Source organism: Ostrinia furnacalis, unplaced genomic scaffold (assembly GCF_004193835.3).
Source record: "Ostrinia furnacalis isolate ACB-3 unplaced genomic scaffold, ASM419383v2 OfSCF0216, whole genome shotgun sequence".
Taxonomy (NCBI): Eukaryota; Metazoa; Arthropoda; class Insecta; order Lepidoptera; family Crambidae; genus Ostrinia; species Ostrinia furnacalis.
The window spans coordinates 1,347,505-1,373,388 of record NW_021130455.1 but is presented as its reverse complement, the minus strand read 5'-3'; the positions used below and the strand labels follow the sequence as shown (position 1 = coordinate 1,373,388).

Genomic DNA, 25,884 nt, shown 5'->3' with positions numbered 1-25,884 from the left:
AAGGGTTATTTTTCAACTGGCAATTATTATAGACGATTTCCGGTTTTATATGGTGGCGTGTACTTCCGCCAACGTCGTCAAATCAAATGTCATTGTCAAAAAAGTGATCAAAAGCGTAGCAATGCCGGCGATGGCGATAAAACAATTTGGCTTATTGTTCATACTTTTCAATGCCTTATATTGTGAATCAGCTAATTTAGATACTGTATCCGGTGATATAAAGTTTAAAAATGTTGATAGAACGATTGATCTCTCTTCACAACTCGTAAGAATATCGCAGAAAATAACCTTGGAGAACAGTGGCAAATCGCCGGTAAAGAGTTTCTTGTTAGCAGTAGAAGCTTCAGCCAAGAACAATTTGGCTTTTATCGGCGCCAAAGACGGTAATAGTAAAGAACTTCGTGTCACAGAGACTACCGTCAAAGGCCACGACAATGCAAAGTTCTGGCGCGTGGATCTGAAGGATGCCCTAAACGCTGGCTCAACAGTGGTTGTCACGAGTGAAGTGGTCTTAACCAAAGCTTTGCAGCCGTATCCCACTGCTATAACGCAACAGGAAGACCAGCTTGTTAAGTATACAGGCAATCTCTACATCTACTCCCCTTACCAGGTCACATCTCAAAAAACCAATGTAGTTGTGAACACAAAGGGCATCGAATCATTCTCGAAAGTCAAGCCATTTTCTCAACAAGATGGTGCCGTACAATACGGACCGTATGCTAATGTTGCTCCATTCACTGAAAAAGAATTGAGTGTGCATTACAAGAACAACTCTCCATTTTTAACTGTTACTCGAATTGAAAGGCTTATTGAAGTTTCTCACTGGGGAAACATTGCCATTGAAGAGTTGATTGAGGTTGAGCACACAGGAGCTAAGCTGAAGGGACCATTTTCGCGCTATGACTACCAACAAGATGTCCACAGCGGGCCAGCTAGTGTCCGGGCCTACAAAACGCTTCTACCTGCTTCTGCATCAGATGTGTACTACCGTGACACCAATGGCAACATCTCTACTTCCAATATGAAAGTCAAGAAAGACTCAGTTGAATTGGACCTCAGACCACGCTACCCATTGTTTGGTGGATGGAAAACTCACTACACCCTAGGCTACAATGTGCCTAGCTATGAATACTTGTACCATTCTGCCAATGAGTATCTGCTGAAGATGAGAGTTATTGATCACATTTTTGACGACATGCAGGTTGATGAGCTGACTACTAAGATTATTTTGCCAGAGGGTTCAACTGGCATCAAGCTGACTCTTCCGTACCAAGTGACACGGCTGCCCGACAGCCTGCACTACACCTACTTGGACACCAAAGGTCGCCCAGTCATCACTTTCAAGAAGACCAACCTAGTTGAGAACCACATTCAAGACTTCCAGCTGCGCTACACATTCCCTCGTCTCCTTATGTTGCAAGAACCACTTCTAGTTGTTGGTTTCTTGTACACATTATTCCTATTTGTAATTATTTATGTAAGATTAGATTTCTCCATTCATAAGTCTGAGCACCAACATAAGGATTAAATAAGTTTTATATTATTACATTATTGTATGTATGCAATAATCTAGTTCACTTTTGCATTTTATGTGCTGTCGCAAATGATTGTGTGCAATTAAATTATAAATAAAAAAGTCGTCTTTTGTTTCCTAAATTCTCACTTGAATAGTAAGAAAATAAAATACACAGAAATTCATATAAACATTTATTATTTCTCATTTGTATTGTCTATACAGAACAAAATATACCAACATAAAATATTTACAAGTTTTAGCCAAATACATGAGCATTATTAAATTTCTCTAACTACAGAACACATACTATATTGTTTTTACTTGTATCGTTCGTTTGTTTCAGCCAAATGATGTCCACTGCTGGACAAAGGCCTCCCCCATGGTTTTCCATAATGACTTGTATAAAATAAACAATTTGAAATCTGTATCAACAGGAAAGTGTTTTCAGTCAGAAGTATGAACATTTCATTCATTACATTTTACAATACACAACTCTTGAGAAAAACACAAACTGACCTGTTTATTATTTGATCAGGTAAATAAGTACAATCAGCATACTCATCACACTTGCGTGTGCTTATAGCTGCATTAGCGTTATTCGGCTCGTATAAACTTCTAAAACGTGACTTACATCGTCATGTTCTATACCATTTATCTATGTAAACTGTAATTATCATTCAAAGTTAAGGCCTCGTATTGTGCCATGATTTCCATACAACATGTGTTATACCATTATTAGATGCAGTTCACTTTATACTAGGGTAAACCGACATTCATTGGATGCTGCCAGTCATTGGACAAAACGACCCTTGAATTTTCTTAAAATGAATATTCCTTCAAAAAAACGCCCTTTTATCTCCATCAGTCGGAATCTCTCAGTGGTTGAAATAGAAATGCTATTTTTAATTCAGTAAATAACTGTCCAATAACTTTCTTAAGTGTCCAATGACTGGCAGTTTACCCTACTTTGCTTCAATAAGTATAAGATGACTCACTCTCTCTTTCAATCACCCGGCATAGTATTTATTTATCTATAAGAAAACGACTATACATACATAACCTAAGTTAGTATATTGAACCTATATGCCGTACTCGGAGAGTTTAAACCGCAGGACTACGGGTGCACTCGTGCAAGGAAGTATGGCGAGTTCCGTGACGACAGCGGTGATGAGGCTGGGCGGCGTGACGTCATACGTCAGGTTGAGCGGCGTGAGGTTGGGGTTCGACCGCCAGTCCTTGAGGGGCGAGTTCTCGTCTGTCTTGTCGATCAGCTCGTCTGGGTCACCTGGAAAGGCAGTTCAGGGTTAGCGATGTTGAAGACTGATAAATAGACATAGTCCAATAATGTGGCAGTGAAGCATAAACTGGCATAATGTGACGTAGACTCGGGGGAAAGAAGGTGGAGTAAAGTTCTCGAATATCGCTGCTTGAATGCCATAACGCGTGACCTACCTTATTTTCATCCAATAACTGCCAGCTACTTTGAGGTTGTAGTCCATCAATGAGGTGGGCGACCTACCAGTAGGTGTAGGTAAAGCCTGGTCCATGAGCACGTAGAATCCCGTCCAATGACCCCAAGCTGCCCATCCTTGTCGCTCGCACGTAATTATGTTGCTTCGCGCTTGCACACTCACTGCGGGCGCGCGTCGCACAGTCGCGACAGCAATATAATTACGCGCGAGCGATAAGGATGGGTAGCTTGGGGTCATTGGACGGGATTCTACGTGCTCACGGACCAGGCTTTAGTAACCTACACTAAGTTTGATGTTACTGCTTAAATTTTAGCATTCAAACGAATTCACACAAGGCGTACACTGCCTGTCCAGTGAAAGTGGTCACACTCAACGATCTCGTTGTACACGAAGGCGTCTGTATGCACTCGCTCGGAGAACTTATGCGTCTCACAGGCCACGAGCGCGGGCACGTTGTATGACGCGGCCGCCAGCGCCAACTGCGCAGTACCTCAGACTCCAAGGATGACGTCACAGCTCACAGCTGCGTACACCGCCTGGCCAGTGAAAGTGGTCACACTCACCGATCTCGTTGTACACGAACGCGTCTGTATGTACTCGCTCGGAGAACTTATGTGTCTCGCAGGCCACGAGCGCGGGCACGTTGTATAAAGCGGCCACCAGCGCCACCTGCGCCGTATCTCAGACTCCAAGGATGACGGCACAAACGCCTACACCACCTAGCCAGGGAAAATGGTCACACTCACCTATCTCATTGTAGACGAAGACGTCTGTATGCACTCGCTCGGAGAACTTGTGCCACGAGCGCGGGCACGTTGTATGACGCGGCCGCCAGCGCCGTACCTCAGACTCCAAGGATGACGTCACAGCTGCATATACCGCCTGGCCAGTGAAAGGGGTCACATTCGCATCACTCACCGATTTCATTGTAGACGAAGGCGTCTGTATGCACTCGCTCGGAGAACTTATGCGTCTCGCAGGCCACGAGAGCGGGCGCGTTGTATGACGCGGCCGCCAGCGCCGTACCTCAGACTCTAAGGATGACGTCACAAACGCCTACACCACCTAGCCAGGGAAAGTGGTCACACTCACCGATCTCATTGTAGACGAAGGCGTCTGTATGCACTCGCTCGGAGAACTTGTGCCACGAGCGCGGGCACGTTGTATGACGCGGCCGCCAGCGCCGTACCTCAGACTCCAAGGATGACGTCACAGCTGCATACACCACCTAGCCAGGGAAAGTGGTCACACTCACCGATCTCGTTGTACACGAAGGCGTCTGTATGCACTCGCTCGGAGAACTTATGCGTCTCGCAGGCCACGAGCGCGGGCACGTTGTATGACGCGGCCGCCAGCGCAATCTGCGCCGTACCTCAGACTCCAAGGATGACGTCACAAACGCCTACACCACCTAGCCAGGGAAAGTGGTCACACTCACCGATCTCATTGTAGACCAAGGGGTCTGTATGCACTCGCTCGGAGAACTTATGCGTCTCGCAGGCCACGAGTGCGGGCACGTTGTATGACGCGGCCGCCAGCGCCGTACCTCAGACTCCAAGGATGACGTCACAGCTGCGTACACCGCCTGGCCCGTGAAAGTGGTCACACTCACCGATCTCGTTGTAGACGAAGGCGTCTGTATGCACTCGCTCGGAGAACTTGTGTGTCTCACAAGCCACGAGCGCGGGCACGTTGTATGACGCGGCCGCCAACGCCACCTGCGCCGTATCTTAGACTTCACAGATGACGTCACAGCGGCGTACACCGCCTGGGCAGTGAAAGTGGTCACACTCACCAATCTCGTTGTAGACGAAAGCATCTATATGTAGTCGCTCGGAGAACTTATGCGTCTCACACCCCACGAGCGCGAGCACGTTGTATGACGTGGCCGCCAGCAGGATGACGTCACACGCACGTACACCGCCTGGCCAGGGAAAGTGGTCACACTCACCGATCTCGTTGTACACGAAGGCATCTGTATGCACTCGCTCGGAGAACTTGTGCCACGAGCGCGGGCACGTTGTATGACGCGGCCGCCAGCGCCGTACCTCAGACTCCAAGGATGACGTCACAGCGGCGTACACCGCCTGGCCCGTGAAAGTGGTCACACTCACCGATCTCGTTGTACACGAAGGCGTCTGTATGCACTCACTCGGAGAACTTATGCGTCTCACAAGCCACGAGAGCGGGCACGTTGTATGACGCGGCCGCCAGCGCCGTACCTCAGACTCCAAGGATGACGTCACAAACGCCTACACCACCTAGCTAGGGAAAGTGGTCACACTCACCGATCTCGTTGTACACGAAGGCGTCTGTATGCACTCGCTCGGAGAACTTATGCGTCTCACGGGCCACGAGCGCGGGCACGTTGTATGACGCGGCCGCCAGCAGGATGACGTCACACGCACGTACACCGCCTGGCTAGTGAAAGTGGTCACACTCACCGATCTCATTGTAGACGAAGGCGTCTGTATGCACTCGCTCGGAGAACTTATGTGTCTCGCACGCCACGAGCGCGGGCACGTTGTATGACGCGGCCGCCAGCGCCACCTGCGCCGTATCTCAGACTCCAAGGATGACGTCACAGCTGGATACACCGCCTGGCCAGTGAAAGGGGTCACACTCACCGATCTCATTGTAGACGAAGGCGTCTGTATGCACTCGCTCGGTGAACTTGTGCCACGAGCGCGGGCACGTTGTATGACGCGGCCGCCAGCGCCACCTGCGCCTCCAAGGATGACGTCACAGCTGCGTACATCGCCTGGCCAGTGAAAGTGGTCACACTCACCGATCTCATTNTATGACTCGTTTGCATAAAACATACAACTCTAAGTATAAACACATTGATTTCTTTAATGTGAGTAAGAGTACACTGAAGAAGGAAATGAGACATATTATTTTACAAGTTAATGCGCCGGGTTCCTAGAAATCCTAATATACCTATCTATGTGTTCTGACCACACGGTGCATCTTATACCTACCTAACTCAGTGATCACGTTATTGTGGGATATAAATATATATAACTAGGGACATTTAAGGTCTGCCTAATTAATATTTAATTGTTTTGATGTCTTAAGGGTTGTAATAATTTACCCAAATTTACTTATATTTAAATTTAATTACACTAAGATTGTATAACCTGAGCGCTGCATGTTCAATCATGATTATTATTTTTAGGCATGGTTGAGGATGCAGCGCTTATTATTGGTACTCATTACCTGATAAAATGTAATAATGTACGAACTAATTTAAACAGCTAGGAAACTCTTTAATTGGCTTAGATTTAATNAAAAAAAATAAAACCGACTCCAAAAAACCTACATTAAAAAGTAGAAAAATAATTACTAATAACCTACTTATTTATTAGGACGAATTAATATTTATGTAAGTATACCATGATTGATACTTTTGGAGTCGGTGCAGGCAAACTTTACATGTTTCATAATCTTGGCACCGACTCCAGAAGTATCAATCATGGTATACCTACATAAATATTAATTCGTCCTAATAAATAAGTAGGTTATTAGTAATTATTTTTCTACTTTTTAATGTAGGTTTTTTGGAGTCGGATTTATTTTTTTTAAATAAAATTTTAGCCTTTGAAGAATTGGAGAAACATGAGAAAGGTGTCAACGAAATAGCTAGAACGTACGGAATACCTTCTAGAACTTTAAGAAGGCGGTTTGAAAAAAAGAATGCAGTACAGCTAACCTTAGGTAAGTAATAAATAGCGTGCCGTTCAGATAGCATAACTTTTTACCCGACTACGCTAGAAGGAGGGTTATGTTTTTCGAGTATGTATGTATATTTTTAGCACGCTCTGTAGCCTAAACGGCTTGATCGATTTCAGCGTGAGAGGTGTCGTTAGATTTGTCTTAATTGTGAGAATGATAGTGGGTATATATCAGGAATATTCCTAATTCAGGTATTAACCTGCCACAATTTCTTAATTGTTAATAATATTCTTATTGTTTTATATGTATTGTATGTGGTGAGAAATAAACAATTTATTATATCAAAATTGAAATAAACTAAAATGGAAGATTTAAGGCGCCTTAATTTTATTGTCATAATATTTTTTCTCATAACCTATTAAGTGGGGTATCAAAATAAAGGGTTTTATAAATAGCTTGCAAAAAATTATATTATATAACTAAAAATCTAAAATTAAATTACTATTGAAAAAAAACCCGACTGCGTAAAAATGAACAGAAAAGATAGAACAACACAACTCAGTGTTCACAAATGCAGTTGGAGGCATCCAATACTTATCACCAACAAAAGAACTATAGTCCGTTCGCGCGTAATTATATTGCTATCGCGCTCGCACACTCGCTGTGGCCGCCCGTCGCACAGTCACGACAGCAATATAATTATGCGCGAGCGATAAGGATGGGTAGCTTGGGGTCATTGGACGAAATTCTACGTGCTCGGCGACCAGACTTTAGTCATTGATGCCTCCGAATGCATTTTGTGAACACTATGTTGTCTTGTTTCTATCTTTTCAGTATATTTTTACGTATTTGAAAATTATAAATAACTTGAAAAATTTATACGTAGTCGCGTTTTTTTTTCAATAATAATTTAAACCTACCTTGTTATAGCCTAATTAATTCTTTTCGGCTAGTTATTTTTCGCTTATTACCATTATTTATGTACCCATGCATATAATTTAATACGTTTATTTATTAATTTACATGTTAATGCATTTCAATATGGACCCATTCAGCAGTGGATGCTATGATTGAAGTATTTTATTGATTTGTTTCAGGAAAACATCCTATTCTAGGGTTTGAAAATGAAAAAAGGCTTGTGAATCATATTTTGCAGCTAGGAGAAGCGGGATTCCCTCCAGATAGAACAGCAATACGCAAGTTAGCATTCCAGTTTGCTGAAAAGTTAGATTTGAAGCATAACTTCGATGATGAAACCGAAATGGCTGGACATTCTTGGTTGCAAAGCTTTATAGAGCGAAATCCTGCTATAACTGTAAGGCAAGCTGAAGGTTTATCGGTTGCAAGAGCACAAGGCCTCAACAGGGAAGAAGTAGCAAGTTTTTTCACACTTCTGACAAAAGTTCTGACAGAGCATGATCTTCTGGATAAACCAGACAGGATTTATAACATGGACGAATCTGGAGTACAACTTAATAATAAACCCGGGAAAGTTGTGGCAAAAAAAGGCGCGAGAGTAGTTAAGACCGTAACTTCCGGTGAAAAAGGTGAAACGGTTACTGTCGTTGCTTGTTGCAATGCTATTGGAAACTTTCTTCCACCAGTATTGATATTAAAAGGGGTAAATAAAAAACCAGAATTCGAAGAGGGCTTACCACCAGGCTCCAAAGTATACATGCAGAAGAAATCAGCTTATATTACAACGGATTTGTTTCACAAATGGTTAACGGAACATTTTATCATCCATAAGCAACAGGGAAAGGTATTGTTGATTTTAGATGGACATTCATCGCATTCAAGTGCAGTGGACATGCTAGAAACTGCTCGAGACAATGATGTGATTTTGTTGTGTTTGCCCAGTCACACAACATCAGCTTTGCAGCCACTTGACAGAGCAGTATTTGGTCCATTCAAAAAATTTTATAACGCTGAGACTAATAATTTCATGCGCACAAATCCCAACAAAAAATTGAATAGATACAATTCAGCAAATTTAATATCAAATGCATGGATTCGTGCTGCCACTCCTGCCAATGCAATGAGTGGTTTTCGAGGTAGTGGAATTTACCCTCTTAATGCAAATGCGTTACCAGAATCCGAATTCGCTATATCTGATATTGCAGAGGGTAATCGAACTCATGAGCTTGCCTCGGTTGGTCGTGATCAACGCCTTGGTTCTGAGCGTGAACAAAACTCTGCTCCAGTTGAGCACATGCAAGAATCTGCCGTGACTGATCCTGACCAAGATTTGGTACTTGCTGAGCGTCAAAAAAAGCCTGCATCAGTTGAGAATTTACAGAAGTCAGCATCCATTTCTGAGGCTGAAAAGTGCAAAGAGGATTCTACTGCTGAGCGTACACAAAAACTGGTTTTGGAAGACCCTAGCTCTAAAGAGAACACTGATTTTAATGAGCATACGCCACCTAGGAACACTCCAAGCCTCTTGGACATATCTCGAAGCCGTTTGGCCGAACTAGATGTCAATATTGAAAAATATATTTTAGATGGTTCTGACCCCTCTTTGCCATTATTGTTGAATTTGGATGAAACCCCGCAAGCCAGTACAAGTCAAAATGACAGCGTATTAAACAAAGAAACACCTTCAAAGTTTCTTCACCAGTCATCTCCCATACCTAAAATTCCAAAAACAATTTATAAAAGAGTTAAACAATCTGCGGAAATTTTGAATTCAGATGAAAAAATTAAGAAAAAGAAATGTACAGCAAAACCAAAGAAAGCCATAAATACTAAGAAAAATAATAAAGAGAACAAAACAGAAACTAAAAAGATATCAGAGAGTAAACCTAGTACCAGCAAGGTAGAAAATAAAAAAAAAGTAGAGATCCTTAAAAGTAAGAAACAGAAAAAAATATATAATTCCAGCAGCAGTGAAAAAGATGATGATGAAAGTAGATATGATTGTATTGAAATGATTAAAGAAAGAGGATTAATTAATAGACAGTTAAAAATTTACAGTTCAGAGAGTGAAACAGAACGAGTCACGAAGACATCTAAAGGAAAAGCTACAAAAGGTTTGCCTATCAAAAAAACGAAGAAAGAAAACAAGAAAGATTCTGTAGATAATAATTGTGTAGAATGTTTCGAAAATTATAATTTTACCAATTCTAAGTCTGACTGGATTGCTTGCACAAAGTGTCAGCAATGGTTGCATGAAAAATGCACTGAATTTAAAATATATTGCACAAGGTGCGGAAAGTTGAAAACCCTTGCCTCTTGAGTCTTATTTTTTTAAAATAATAATGTAAAATTAAAATTTTAATTGATTTTATTAAAAAACTATAGATAATTAAGATTGTTGACCTGAAATAGTTAAGAAGTTTTTTTTTTTAAGATTTATTAAACATAATATGTTTAATAAATCTACTTTTGTGATAAATGATAATTTTGTTACATTTATTATGGAAAAAATACAAATAAATAAAGACTGATTATTAAAAAGTTATGCTACTTTTGTTGAAATGTTAATTAATTAATTTTTGATACTTTTATTAAGGAAAAAATACAAATGAATAAAGATTGATTATTATAAAGTTATGCTACTTTTGTTAAAATTTTAATTTGATTTTTGTTACTTTAATTACGGTAAAATACAAATGAATAAAGACTGATTTATTAAAGAATTATGCTACTTTTGTTAAAATGTTGATTTGATTTTTGTTAATTTTATTATGGAAAAATACAAATTAATAAAGACTGATTATTTAATACTTGCCTTGTTTGATTTCAAAATGCATTTGATCCTTAGAATTCATAAAAATGTATTATCGAGTCATCTATCCCTGCATCAGGCATCTATCCTTTGAANATTTATTATAAATATCAAAATATCGGATATTTATGATATATATCCGATATATATCAACTTTGATATATATCAATTTTGTATGAAAGCCATAGTATTATTTTATTGTATTATTCATGAATACTATTGTATATGTGTTACATAAACATGTTTTTAATGTTTTTAAAACTTAAAATCAGACAAATAAAGCAAAAACATAAAATATCTTTGAAATACGGCAAAATCAACTAAAAAAATAAAAATCTTATATCAAAAAGTACAAATACAGTAACAAATTTTAAAAGTTGATATATATCATCAAAACCGGCTTGATATACAGGGTGTTTGGCGCATCGTGTGCCAAAATGATTTGGCGGATAGAATGGGTCATTTCCTATATTTTCAGCCCCCATAACACGTTCCATGCCAGGCCGCTACTTTTATATTAATTTTTTTAGTAATTTCACCAAAATACCCAAATCGCATCATTTAATTTCGATTTAAAAAAAAACTACTAGGCGTAGCTTCAAAGTAAATATNGATTTCATTGTAGACGAAGGCGTCTGTATGCACTCGCTCGGAGAACTTATGCGTCTCGCAGGCCACGAGCGCGGGCACGTTGTATGACGCGGCCGCCAACGCCACCTGCGCCGTGCCCAGCGAGCCCAAGACTGAACCGTTCACCAGAAGCGCGCTCGCGCCTAGCAGCACTTTGTTTATCTGCAAATGGATGATAGTGTTACGATAAAGGCAGTTATTAGTGCAGCTATAGTCTGGTGTGCGAGCACGTAGAATTTTGTCCAATGACCCCAAGCTACCCATCCTTATTGCTCACGCGTAATTATATTGTGTGTGTGCGAGCGCGACAGCAACATAATTACGCGCGAGCAATAAGGATGGGTAGCTTGGGGTCATTGGAGCTCACAGACCGAGCTTTACCAGGAGATAATATCAAAGTAAGAAGCTTTCCGTAGATAGAAAACTACTGCTTAGAGTATAGATCTCAAGTTTCAACACTCGGTTACCATTATGCATAAGGTATGTAACTGACGATGAAGATTTCTGGTAGAAAACTGTCATAAAATCAAGGTAGACGGTCATGATCGGGTTCATTTATATGTCGACGCCGACGACAGCTTAAGGCGACTATTCCGGACAAGAGGGCAATGAATGAGTTTAACTCTCAACGCTTACCATAGGCATAGAGAAATAATGAATCTCTTACATCACGGTGACGGCTTAAGACAAGACCGCATGTGAGCCACTCATTCGTCATAAATGTGTCTCAGAGTTCAACTTACGGTAGGCATGACGTAGCTTACAGCCGTAATATCAGCGTAAGCAGCCGGCACGTTCTTAGCGACCAGTCGTCGCAGCATATCTCTCGCTCTAGTGGCGGGACCCACTCTAGCCCACCACTACTGCTAAAGACAACTAGACCGCAGTATTGAGTCTCTCTAAAGACAACTAGAGAAATAGTCTCTTACCGTAGGCATGACGTAGCTAACAGCCGTAATGTCAGCGTAAGCAGCCGGCACGTTCTTAGCGACCAGTCGTCGCAGCATATCTCTCGCTCTAGCGGCAGGACCCACTCTAGCTCCCACCACTACTGCTAAAGACAGCTCCACCGCAGTAAGGTCTCTCTAAAGACAACTAAGCGTGGGACGTCCACCCACAAGGTGGACCGACGACATCATAAAGGTAGCAGGAAGGCGCTTGCCGCAGGCCGCTACCAACCGGGCAACATGGAAAGCATTGGGCGAGGCCTATGTTCAGCAGTGGACGTCCTATGGCTGAGATGATGATGATGATGAAAGACAACTAAAGAAGTAGCATAGCAATTTTATTTATTTATTTTTAAAATTACCGTAGGCATCACGTAGCTAACAGCCGTAATGTCAGCGTAAGCAGCCGGCACGTTCTTAGCGACCAGTCGTCGCAGCATATCTCTCGCTCTAGCAGCAGGACCCACTCGTGCTCCCACTACTATGGCTTTGAACCGCACGCCGCTCGCCCACGCCTCACATAAGATGCGCTCGATTAGCGACGAGCTGTGAAAAGAACGAACCATTAAACAAAATGTCTCGGATATGCGCATTTGGTTGGTGTTATTAAAACTCATTAAACTCATTTATTTCTGTAAATAGGCTTAATAAAAGCACTTTTACACGTCCCAGTATTAACCCTACCACTGCTTCAGGACAATAAATGGGCCAGTGCTGAAAAGAAGCAGCGCAAGAAACTCAGTCACTTGTATTCTAAATTAAAGTAGAGGCATTTTCGAATTCAAATTCAATAATTAATTTGCTAGAATGCACATATCACATGCTCGTTCTTTCCTCAAACAAAATTGTTATTGCTAAAGGATGAAATATTTTTTTTTTAGTTTAAGTTTCAATCAATTAAAAAAACACATGTTTCAATTTGAAACATGCTTTGAAGATATTTTTGAGAAAAATCACGTAAACTAACATAACTTTGCAATATCATAGCCAGTTATAGCTAAACTGATTCAAGAGGTTTGAATCAGTTATTACAATTCGATCAAGCTAACTGCGCACTTCACTGAATGCGACTCTTACTCCCCGCACACCTCCCCGCGTTCGCTCCGTCCGTACCAGAGCATCGACGTGACGTCACGGCAGCCAGATGCGCAGTTATCTCTACGGGTTATATTTATACTAGCTTTCCACCCGCGGCTTCGCCCGCGTGGAATTTCGTCTGTCACAGAAAAACTTTATCGCGCGCGTCCCTGTTTCAAAAACCTGGATAAAAACTATCCTATGTCCTTTCCCGGGACTCGAACTATCTATATGCCAAATTTCATCAAAATCGGTTCAGTGGTTTAGGCGTGAAAGCGAGATAGACAGACCGACAGACAGACAGAGTTACTTTCGCATTTATAATATTACAATACCCGTCGATAAATATTGCACATCGACCTTTAGAAAGAGACAATCGGCTAATTTCGGTTTCGTGGAGCGTTATCACAGTCGCACTTGAACAATGACTGACAATGACGTTTTGTCAAAGTGTAAACAAACATTATTTTAAATGTGTGCAATTGATTTTGTGAATTAAATTGCTAAAAACTTTTTATAGTCGTGAAAGAAAAGTGGTTCACGATGTGTTAAAGTATTTGTCGAGGAGAAATACTAAGAGTTCGGACAATATTTTTATTGAACAATGTTTTGTCAATCGTATAGGTAGTGAGCGACAGAGATAACGCTCTACGAGCCGAAATTAACCGATTCTCTTTCCAAAGGTCGATGTGCAATATTTATTGCCGGGTACTGTAGTATAGATTACTTTTTAGGGTTCCGTAGCCAAATGGCAAAAAACGGATAGATCTTCAAAAATGATATCTAGGTTTCTAAAATACTTTTTTTCTAAAACGAATAGTTTGCGTCACAGACGCTTCCAAAGTGGAAAAAAGTTGGTCCCCCCCTCCCTCTAACTTCTAAAATAAGAAAATGAAAAATCTAAAAAAAACATATGATGTACATTACTATAACAACTACCAACGAAAATTGTTTTGAACGAGATCTAGTAAGTAGTTTTTTTTAATACCTCGTAAATCGTAAACCGCTTATTACCGCATAATCTTTCATATAAATAACTTAAATTAAAAAAAGAATTAAATTCATAATTCAATGGTACGGAACCCTATGTGCGTGAGTCCGACACACACTTGGCCGGTTTTTGATTTTGTTATCAACAAGCAAACTTACCACCCGTAAGTGAGGATGTTGTCTCCCTCCGAGATTTTATTGCGGACGGTCAAGCTGATGGCTTCGCCCGCCATATCAATTTGCTCCCTGATATACCGGTCGATTTCTTCTGTTAGAATTTTCTTTGCCTGTAAAGAAAGTATTGTTTATTATCAGAGAACTTAGAACAACTATGATACTATAATACCTACTAAAATAGCTTGGTACCATCGGCAACAGTGTTAACTATCCATTGCCTGTCATGTCGTCTCGTTCTATTGCAAAGAATCGCCATTTGATGAGAGCGAGAGCAAAAACGGAAATGGATAGTTTACAGTGTGGTACATGTTGGTATTTATAAGTGGTTCTTAGATCAAAGAAAATGCCTGTGTTTGTGTGTAACGCAAGACAACTCGTCTTGAAGACAAATCCACAGCTTCGAGTAGTGCTTGATAATAAACTCTCAAGTGTAAGTTATGATAATCTAGCGACAGATGATATTACGAGTTATTGACTCGTGAACACATGCCTTTATTCATCTGCTCACATCAAATTCTGCAACATTATTCGGCAGCTGTGTAAGATGATGTCGCGTGAACTTCACCGCGTTGGCTTGAGACGCGGACGGCTGCCGCATGGTCCACAAGAAGTCCAGGCTAGCCGCTAAATGTGCTTCTAAACCGCGCGCGAACAAAATCAAACTAACGACCTACAATACGTCACTAACGGTCTATTTTCGTTTCAAAAAAGGATCTACTCACATCAAACTCCGCCACGTTATTCGGCAGCTGTGTAAGGTGGTGTCGCGTGAACTTCACCGCGTTAGCTTGAGACGCGGACGGCTGCCGCATGGTCCACAAGAAGTCCAAGCTAGCCGCTAAATGTGCTTCTAAGCCGCGGGCGAACTCTGTTTTCGCAGGCAGCGTATAGTCCATGATCATCTGTTAGAGAAATAAGTCAGTTGGCCACTTGACTCCATTAACCAATATGTTGGCGGACTCTGTTTCTTCCGCCAATTCAGCACTAGCTATGTTGTCCCAAAGTGGTAGCTGAGCAATGCTATATTGGGATGTGTATGAGTGCCTCAAAAAGAGCCTACCTACCATACTAATAAAGAATTTAAATAATGCCAAGACAAAACTTCTAAAGGAACAAAAATGTATTGTTATGATGTGAATCCTAATTAGTTTTCAAATGACTGTAAAGTAACATCTTTAGTGGCTTTGACATCAATAGTTAAAATAAATCAAATAATTATATGTTTTAGGAAAATAATCGAACATATTCATAATTGCGTCTTTGATGAGGATTTTTTTAGTTGTCCTTGATATTTCTGAACAAAACTTGTTTGTGATCTTGGTGACATTATTATTTTAATTTGTATGCAAAACTAAACAAGTTACCTATATCAATATACTGCTAATTAATTTAATTTGCATAAGTTACCTTTTTGAGAGCATCTAATAATGCAATACACCTTGCATTGGAACCAGACACAACTCGCGAGGCCAGTTGTACTCCCAGCTTTATTATAGCTGGGTGTAAGCTGAAAACATAAAAAAGAACAGTCAGCCAGTAAATCTTATGAGTGATTTAGTAACTGCATACTTTAAATCCACCAAAAATTGTTAGATATTTACAGTATGGTTCATGCGATTTAAATTAACTCTTGTTTAAATATAAATAGAGTTCCCAATCCTTCTTCTTAAATATAACAAAGTGCTTACTTGGAATTTATTGGTATTTTCTTCATAGACTCCTTATCTTGTTGCATGTGTAAGTGTTGGAACCAGTTGACTCTGTTCAAACTTTGCTGTTTCGATTTTGATTTCTCTGCTGACTTTACTTTCGGTGTTTTCTCCTAGTATACAAACAAATTAAGAAATCATTGAAAGTTAATATGATATAACACAAAAAACCAGTTTATTGGAAATCCTACTGGGGTTTATAGGGCTAAAATTAAGTGTGAAGTTATGTCATAAAATACCTAAAACATTTAGCTCAAAGCAAGAACATGTCTGGCAATGATGAAAAAAAGTACCATGTACCTAGTACTCCTTGGGGGAGCCACAATGATGCCTGGAAATTATTGGCTAATATGTGAGACATTGGCGAAATCGTAGATCCAAAACCAAGTCATTGTCAAAAATAAAAGAAGAAATAAATTATCCTACTTCCTACTAATATTATAAATGTGAAAGTTTGGATGTCATGATGTCTGGATGTACATATGTTACTCTTTCACGCAAAAACTACTTAACAGATTTTGATGAAACTTTACAGTATTATTGTTTACAACCCAGAATAACATATAGACTATAATTTATGACGATCTGTAACAAACTAAATTTCACGCGGGTGAAGCCCCGTGCAACAGCTAGTTGGCTATATGATAGATCAAATAATCACCTCTTTAGATTTACCAGTTTCCTCTGCCTTAGCTTTGGGCTCTGGCTTAGGCGGAGCCTTCTCTTGGACTGCGGCTTGCTTGGCGGCTCTCTGAGCTTCCTGCTTGGCGCGTCTCTCTGCCCTTAGCTCCGCCTTGCTTTTGCCACTTTCTTCTGCCTTATTTTTGCCACTCTCTTCTGACTGTAATGTAAATATTTATTTATTTAAAACTTATATGCACATAGAACGGTGTACATAAGGCGGACTTAATGCCTTTCGGCATTTTCTGCCATAAATATAATTCAGACAAATTATAATTAAATATCATTTAAATAAAGATGGATGAAAATCATTGGTCAATCAACACTCAAACTAATGCTCAGGAATATTTTAATATTTTATTCATTCGATGAATGCTGAGTAAACCACATTAAAACACATGACACGACCAGTTTGAAGCTTTCAGTTTCAGTTTCATTCATCAGAATCATCAGAAAGTTGTAGTTTCGTTTCACCGTCTGTTCTGGGCCTTAGTGTTAGTAGAAACTACTTAATTCTTACCTTTCTAGGTTCCAAATGTATAGCTTGAACTTTAGCGGTGACATCCTGTACCTCTTTTGCAACATTAACAATATCCTTCAAGGTCTCAACAACATCCTTGACTGTCATGTCATCGGCAGCATCTCCACCATCTTCTTTCTTCTTCTTGGCTTGTTTAGCAGCTTTCTTTGCTGCTCTCTCAGCTTTTATATCTTCCTTTGATATATCATCAGTTTTAACTTGTATTACAGCTTTGTCAACTTCATCTTTGCTCTTCTGGGATTCGGGAGATTTTGTTGGAGCATCTTTATTTCCTTTTACTAACTTATCAGTGCTATTTTCTTTGATATCTTTTTTTATTTCACTTTTTTGGGCTTCAGGCTGTTTAGTTGCTGTTGCTTGAGCTGGTTTCGGTTTTCCTTTTTGTTTGGCCAATTTTTTGGCTTCTCTAGCAGCTATCACATCTTCCCTGGACTTTGCATCTTCCTTCGAAGACATGTTTCCTGTGTTTTCTTTTGTACTATCTGATTTGGAACAACTTGTCTTCTCTATTTCTAATTCTTGAGGCTTACTTTTGATACCATTTAGTAGTTGTTGTTGTGGGTCAAGATTTGTTGATTCAAGATGACTTGAATCAACAGACTTATTTAATTTTTTACTTGCTGCTTTTATCTTTGACCTAATTCTTCTTAGTCTTCTTTTTCTTGCTGGATTGTTAACTATTCTAGTCTGAAAAATCAAGAAAAATAAAATAAAACAATCTGTATTGAAAAATCACTGTGTTACAATAATTTAAATAGACATTTAAATACAATTTCTTGTAGTGGATATAAAGGCATACATCTTATACTTGCCAGTTAATTCTGGAACTTATTTGTTAGAAATAGAGCAAACAATTATTCACAAAAAATAGGAAAGATATTGCCATTGCATGCCTATAATAAAATATGAGGTTTGGAAAGGAACAACTCTATTAAAAATAAGGGATACGTAGGCAACATTGAATAAATGATTTCATGTTATGTATTTATGCTCAGGTTATGAAGGCAGAAGAAACTATCACATAATTGTATACAATTTATAACCTCAAATCAGTGACATCAAAGTCTCAACAACACACGGAAAAATTACGCATACCTCAGAGAAAACCATAGCTGCTATTCCTTGTTAAGCTTTAAAGAAGATATGAGTAATAATTTGAACATATTATTTACCACTAAGATACCTAAAAACTTAATCTTATGGTATTCTCGTAAATGTGTGAATAAAAATTTTAATAACATAATAATTACTTACAGTTTGAAGCACATACACTACTGCCTTTATTCATTTATCAGTAAATAATTAAAATATTGCCGTAAATGACCAAGAAATCCAAGAATTTACAATAAAATCTTGAAAGAATATGATGCAAGAAAACGCAAGAAATATGTTGATGACATTAATGACAGATGACAGATCAGCCAGATCAACATGACAGTGGGGGCGTTTGGCCAAAAATAACGCTAGCTAGCGCTTGTAAGAAAAATGGCGTCTTTTTAGCGGTAAGTGCTACCACTGCTAAAAGTATACAGTGTGAGTCACGTTAAAGTGTACATATGAAAATAGATAAAACTAGACCTATTTTTATCGACGAAAAAGAGGTCAAAAAATTTTTGAGATTTTTTTTTAATTTTTTATAGAATTTTTTTTCTTCCAATTACTTATTGTAAAGAAAACGTAATAACTTTTAAACTAAGCGGTATATCGTGATAAAATAAAAACAGTAATAATGCTAAATAACAGGCAATACTAAAAAAATACATAAAATACACAAAAAAGAAGGCCAACATATAAAAAAAAATGATACTTTTTGAAAAAAATCTGCTTTTAAATTCGAGTTTTTTGGTTATTTGATAAATTTCTCCAAAAAATGCCCCTATAATCGGTAGTTTTTATTACTTTGTATTATTCTCTATTGTATTACCTTTGTAAAACCAAAAATCGCATGTCTCTATCTCTATCACAACGTTTGCAATGATCGTTTGAACTAAGCCTCTCTGGGCGCGCCATTCAACGCTTCGTCAACAACGAAACTGAAAATGGCTCTAGATTTGTAATTTTGATAAAGACAAGTTAGATTTCAAATAAAAACAAAAGATTTCGAAGTAAAATAAGCATTTTAGTTTAAATTAAAATTTTCTCTACCTGTAGCGGAGAATAATGTTGTGGTAGGCCTTGGTTCAAACGATCATAGCAAATGTTGTGATAGGGCTATCCCTATAGACATGTCTCTATAGACATGCGATTTTTGGTTTTACAAAGAAAATACGATAGAGAGTAATACAAAGTAATAAAAGCCACCTGTTATAGGGGCATTTTTTGGAGAAATTTATCGAATAACCAAAAAAACACGAATTTAAAAGCAGATTTTTTTCATAAAGTATCATTTTTTATATTTGTTGGCCTTTTTTGTGTATTTTATGTATTTTTTTAGTATCGCCTGTTATTTAGCATTATTACTGTTTTTATTTTATCAGGATATACGGCTTAGTTTAAAAGTTATTACGTTTTCTTTACAATAAGTACTTGGAAGAAAAAAAAATCTTTAAAAAATTAAAAAAAAAAAACTCAAAAAAAATTTGACCTCTTTTTTGTCGATAAAAATAGGTCTAGTTTCATCTATATATGTATAGTTCCAAAATACTGGACTGTCCTGTCGATGACATTGACAGTGGGGCGCCACCGTCAATACCGGATCGCTGGTTCAGATTTCTGCCATGTTGGAAACCATATAGTTGAACGATGGTAGCGCCCCCCTGTCATTGAGTTTGGTGGGACAGTTCAGCGTGGGTCATCATAACTTTAACGGGACTCACACTGTATAGGAAAACGTCATTATTGAAGTTATCAAACATGTCCTCGCCGAAAATATGCTAAAGTTTTCAGCGGTTGCCATGGCGAACGCCATTTTGCTTGCAATTTCTAACAAGTGCTATTTTTGGCCAAACGCCCCCAAAGTAGATGACTACTCGAATACTAGATGTTGATTCACAATCGATTTCTTTTAGTACCTATTTTACGATTTCTACAACTTGAATTTTGACTTTAATCCTTCAATAAAAATGCTGTAATAACGCTGTCTCTCTATCTATCCGTTAACCCAGGTTACCCCTTCACACAAATCATTGAATCGTTTAACTTGAAATAGATTATAGTATTAGTTTGAGACCTTTTATATCCCAGTTTTGGGAAGGGGGACAAACGAGCGATAAAGCATTTCTGTGCCAATCTTTACTAACGTAATATAACCATCATTAAAAAATATCAAACCTTAAATCTATTTTTACTCTTATTGCTTATATCCACGCTGCATCAATTTATTAAAATCTTTAGTTGTATTACCATTTATTACATTAACTTACTATAATATAATTCGAAAGATGCCTGGATGTTTGTTACTCTTCCGCACAAAAACTACTGAACGGATTTTGATGAAACTTTACAGTATTATCCACCCGCGGCTTCGCGCGCGTGGACTACATTATCTACATATTTTACTTAACCCTATTTTTTCCAAAATAAAAGGACAATGACCAAAAGTGGTCCAAATGTCCACCACTAGTGAGAATCTTATCCTTAGTCTGAGGACCTATATTTATAGTCCATTAAATAGAGATTAACTTTCAGCAAGTATGGGACGAAAAAAAAATAAGCTGTCAGTAAAAAGTTATGACTATTTGAAAAATTGTAGTAATCGTTAATCTCAGGAAGTCGTAGGCATAGCTAGTATAATATTTAATAAAATTCATCTATAAGCCCGCGCCACATGCGACATGACATAACATGCGTAGATGTCCAAAATGTGTAATGGATTGAATGATATCAAGAACAATTTCAGATGAAAAGGTAAAAAACAGACTTTTCATTCAGTCATAACTTTTTACTGACAGCATATTTTTGATTGCGGTTTGGTTATAATCTTAGATTAAGGTTCAGTATTTAGTAGACATAGGTCTCGTTAGTGGTGGACATTTGGACCACACTCCATACATTTTTGGTCATTGTCCTTTAGCCTATGTTACTCGTGGATAATGTAGCTTCGAATGATGAAAGAATTTTTAAAAACGGTCCAGTAGTTTTTGAGCCTATTCATTACAACCAAACAAAGAAACAAAGTTTTCCTCTTTATAATATTAGTGTAGATAACCCAGAATAACATAATATAGGCTATAATTTATGACGATCTGTGACAAACTAAATTTCACGCAGGTGAAGCCGCGGGTAAAAGCTAGTATTTTATATTTATAAAAAGTAAGTAATCCAAGAGTTCATTGCTTCTAAATTAATATTATGTAATTATATTAAATTATCAAGCTATAAATAAAAATATATTTGAAGATGAGAATATCATAGTCACAAATGACTTGAAAGCTTTTAATAACTTCCGTTTCCGACTTCCGTTATTTGATTTTCACAGGAAAACTAGGGTTGCCAATTCGTAGTTACTAATAAATTAAGTACGGGCTTTTTTTACATTTGATAAAATAAAAAGACGATAAATATCATGAAAATATTTAATTTTATTTATTATGATGATAAATAAAAATAAATTAAATACAATATGCTATAAAACATGATCGAAACAGTTTAAAAATTATAATTAGTAAATGCAAATGTATATGTTTTGTAGATGACTGACATCATAACAATAATTATGTAGATGATATTTTAGCTCTTGAACATTAAGTTCATACATAACCGGTTGAGTTATAAAATATATTGTAATAAATGCTTTGCATTTTCTTATGATATTTTATATCCATGAATAACTATAAAATTGCCCCAAATGCTAGTTACATGTTACATAATATAAAAATTTAATATAACTATTTTTTAAAATTATAATTTGATTTTGCAACAAAATTATAAAATACGGCACGTTATTTTTATGTAAAAATAAACAAGTTGTAACTATATATAAAACAAATAATTACCTACGCAATTTTAAAAGACATTGGTAGGTACTTCATATTGTTGATAGAAAGTTTATAATAATTGATTAATTTACCTATTCATTTTTCTGATTTCTCTATTAATTATTTTCTTTTGTTACATCATTTCAGAATTAATGTTTATCTGCTTATGATAAAATGATTTTTGATGATTGCTAGAATATACAAAGATATTTAATCATTTATAAATAACAGCACCGTGGCTAGGTGTAGTTGCAAATACATAAGCTAATGCCTCATTCTTATCTATATTACAATACTGAACATAAAACTTATCAACGAGCGTTTCTATGTAGTTATCAACAATTTCCTTTGGACATAATGCTACTATACATCCTCCCCAGCCCGCTCCAGTTAGGCGTGAATGAACATTCATTGCTTTTGATATATCTACCAGACGATCTAAGTTGACATGTGAACATTCGTAAAGTTTCTTCAGACTTTCATGACTTTCGGTCATTAGCGTACCAAGAACACTAATGGGCTCAAGAGAACCAGAGTTTCCATTAGTGTGGCTAGAACCGTTTGTTCCATTCTTACACGAGCCATTGGAAAAATTATCTTCGCAAATTTTTCTGAAAGATTCAACACGCATCGCCTCTTTATAAACATGAAGAGCTCTCTGACGTAGTTTAAACTCAGACAAGTGTTTCGTATTTGGTGTCAAATAAATATCGTTCAATTCCTTTTCAGTTATGTTTAACATGTCGCATACTTCGTTTTTGGTATAACTATTTTTGCATAGAAATTCATCCACCAGACTGATCATTTCATCTAAGCTTTTATTGAGATTTTTTTGAACTTGACTGAGATTTATAATCTTTTGATCCAAAGATGCACCGTTAGAAACAGCCAAAATTTTAGCAGCCAATCTGCATTCTATGACACGTCTATTAAAATCATTGGTTGCTGCTTTGTTAGCTTCCGCTAAACTGTGTGCCACTACAAAAACAGCGTTCTCTGGAAGTGATACCGGTTTAGCTTGAAGCGGATCAAAGGTTATGTACTGTGCACTATATTTTTCAGCAAGAAATGCTATAGCTTGGTCCATTCCACCACCTTGAGTGCCAATATACCTCTCACTTTTGGCGCATAGTGAAGCAATTTCTGTCTTACTAGGATAAACTTTTTGTGCATATAAAAAAGAAAGGCACGCAGCGCTAACTAATGCAGAAGAACTCGACAAACCTGAAGCTGGTGGTATGTTTCCATCGATGCAAAGTTGTAGTCCACCGACTATTTCATTGTTTAAATATTCAATCGCTCCTTTGATCCCACATAGTACGTAATTATACCAATAAGGTTTACCGGTTTCATCAGCTTTTATGTCTAAATCTTCAAATGATAATAATTTTGTGGAATATTTAATATATTTCTTATTTGTATTTCTTAAATGCAACTCTTGCACATCAATAGGTTTCCCGCCAATCAATATATCTTGCTCTAGAGCTAATGGCAATACCGGATATCCACAGTAATCGATATGTTCTCCAATAATATTTACCCGGCCTGGGACTTTAACGATAAATTGCGGCATAGTTCCAAACTCTTCGAAGAAATCATTTTTTATTTGTGTTATACGTTTATCACTCGGTATTCCCGTGATCGGTACTTCATCTATTTTCACGTCACTCATTTTAAAATTACAAGTGAATTCAGTTGTTCAGAAATGCGCTGAATCAATACTAACTTGAAAATGAAAACTGATTCTTATCAGTGACAACAATGCAATGCACACAGTATGTACCAATGAACGTTGTACCCACTCCTATTCAACAATTTGTAACACTGATACCGATACTCATAACAAAGCGCAAAACAACACACAATGCTTTACTATCAGGTTATAAGTATGTAATTTATATGGTTTCATGATAAACCGAACCGATGTAGGTAGGTGCTATTGAAACTCTTCACTTATAAGTGGATGATTACAAAACTTGATGATAGTAGGAATATTATTTTGTTCGATAAAGCTAAGCTAACCTCAAAATGATGTCAACATAACACAAACACAGTGCTCTGCGATGAGCGAGTAACTAAATGGTAGGTATGTGATACACTGAAAAGAAAACGTCGATGCAGCCGATTATTGCTTTGTTAATCATTGGTGTTTCAATATACCGTTAGGATGTCCATATTAACGGGTGCTAAAAACTCGTTTCCAGTCATATGGTATAGTATGAACTGAGAAGGCCCACATCGAAGGATTATTGAGACGTATGAATATAGGCGTAAGTAGATAATAATATTTGGAATAACCGTAATGATTTTCTGAAGGAAATATAAATGTATTGGCAAGATAATTATGTAGCTTTATTCGTGCTTTATTGTATAGATTCATGTTGTAAAGAAATGTCATTTTAAAGACATTCCTTCCTTGTATTAAATTAGAATTTCCTAATACCTACCATGATTATTTACATTGACGACTGTAAACAGTGTGCTATTTTTATAGTAGATCAAACAAACAATTAATTCTACTGCACAAATCTCACAAATGTAACAACTTCCCCCAAGGGACTAAAATTCAAATAATATGTAGTTATATTTTAATAGTAGAATCAACCCTTTTTCTTTATTCAACATTTATAAAATTTAACACCTGTTTAGAGCTCATTCAGACATTATTTCTACAATGTTGTAAGTATAGTAGAAGAGAAGCATATCGATTAATATCGAAACGTGTGGCTTCTCTTCTACCTACCTACATAATCTAAAATACTTATCAAATGCTACTAAAATAAGCGTTCATAAAATGGTGATTGGCGTCTTTATCACTAAACTATTAAACAATTTATACAATTTCTTTTTATAAAGAATGATCATTCTCTTTATACAAATATAATATTTTAAATCATTTAAATATAAATAATTTAAATTAATAAACGTTTCATTACTATATTATAAGCCTGTTTCAGGCTTGGAATTATAATATCTGAAGTTTATATTTATTTTCCGCAGATTTATTCTTATTACAGGATTTTAGTCGGGGGTCTGCAGTTTGGTGACCTTATTATAGCTAGTTACTTAAATAATGATGATTGAAAACCATACTTAATGTAATTGTTTCATGGACAGTTTTACTGTTATCTAAGTTGTTATCTTAGGATTAGAATACCTATTAAAGTTTAAAGTATGGGACAGGTAGCTATTAACCTACATAATTATATTTAAATCTGAAGTGCACCATAGGTACTTTGATTTTAAAATATTATCCGATAACAATTGTATCTTAAAATTATCTAATTTTCGCGTGCGTTTACAAGCCTATTATTTTTGAAAATCTCAAAAAAAAATCAATCAACTTCTTTTAAGATTTTTTGACAGCCCTACTAATGCGCGGAAAAGGTTTTTTTTTGTGAACGGTACTTATTAAATAGAGTTTATTTAAAGTTATAGAAAAATGTTGTAGTCGTCATAGAGCATGTGGATAGGTATTTTATGAATTTTAATAATGATGAAATCTACTATCAGAGCATTTTCCATTTTTGGACATTAAAAAGGAGCTTTCTTTTATTTGTGAGTTTGTGAAGGGAAGAGAGGATTGAAGATTTTTGAGGATTGCACTTTGTGTAATCTGTGGACGTCTTTTATATAGATGACCCACGCTGAACTGTCCCACCAAACTCAATGACAGGGGGGCGCTACCATCGTTCAACTATATGGTTTCCAACATGGCAAAAATCGGAACCAGCGATCCGGTATTGACGGTGGCGCCCCACTGTCAATGTCATGCATAAGACAGTTCAGTATTTTGGAACTATACTCTGCTGCACTGTGCTCT

At 37.6% G+C, this 25,884-nt stretch overlaps 3 protein-coding genes across 3 annotated transcripts; 1 reads left to right on the top strand and 2 right to left on the bottom strand.

Annotated features, from left to right (window-relative positions):
• Window positions 1-34: 34 nt before the first annotated feature.
• On the top strand, window positions 35-1,629 carry LOC114356901 (dolichyl-diphosphooligosaccharide--protein glycosyltransferase subunit 1). The gene has a single exon (XM_028310289.1). The coding sequence runs from the start codon at window positions 50-52 to the stop codon at window positions 1,526-1,528; it is 1,479 nt and encodes a 492-aa protein (XP_028166090.1). The 5' UTR covers window positions 35-49; the 3' UTR covers window positions 1,529-1,629.
• eIF2Bdelta (eukaryotic translation initiation factor 2B subunit delta) lies at window positions 1,507-18,270 on the bottom strand. Its single transcript, XM_028310311.1, has 12 exons — window positions 18,241-18,270; window positions 17,125-17,832; window positions 16,585-16,764; window positions 15,903-16,036; window positions 15,622-15,721; window positions 14,937-15,116; window positions 14,197-14,324; window positions 12,333-12,516; window positions 11,111-11,185; window positions 4,244-4,349; window positions 2,479-2,801; window positions 1,507-2,272 (listed from the first exon to the last, which is right to left on the bottom strand). Exons 1-11 carry the CDS (start codon window positions 18,253-18,255, stop codon window positions 2,596-2,598), a joined length of 2,016 nt encoding a protein of 671 aa, XP_028166112.1. The 5' UTR covers window positions 18,256-18,270; the 3' UTR covers window positions 1,507-2,272; window positions 2,479-2,595.
• A 3,890-nt stretch (window positions 18,271-22,160) lies between these two features.
• Window positions 22,161-24,356, bottom strand: Galk (N-acetylgalactosamine kinase). The gene has a single exon (XM_028310626.1). The coding sequence runs from the start codon at window positions 23,731-23,733 to the stop codon at window positions 22,276-22,278; it is 1,458 nt and encodes a 485-aa protein (XP_028166427.1). The 5' UTR covers window positions 23,734-24,356; the 3' UTR covers window positions 22,161-22,275.
• Window positions 24,357-25,884: the final 1,528 nt, after the last annotated feature.

Excerpts from the sequence above, each read along its gene's own strand:
- Galk (XM_028310626.1), bottom strand. The coding sequence starts at position 23,733 with ATGAGTGACGTGAAAATAGATGAAGTACCGATCACGGGAATACCGAGT.
- LOC114356901 (XM_028310289.1), top strand. The coding sequence starts at position 50 with ATGGTGGCGTGTACTTCCGCCAACGTCGTCAAATCAAATGTCATTGTC.
- eIF2Bdelta (XM_028310311.1), bottom strand. Across the intron at positions 16,765-17,124 it reads TACATTTGGAACCTAGAAAG|TCAGAAGAGAGTGGCAAAAA; the intron begins GTAAGAATTAAG and ends TTTACATTACAG. Across the intron at positions 11,186-12,332 it reads TTAGCTACGTGATGCCTACG|ATAAACAAAGTGCTGCTAGG; the intron begins GTAATTTTAAAA and ends ATCCATTTGCAG.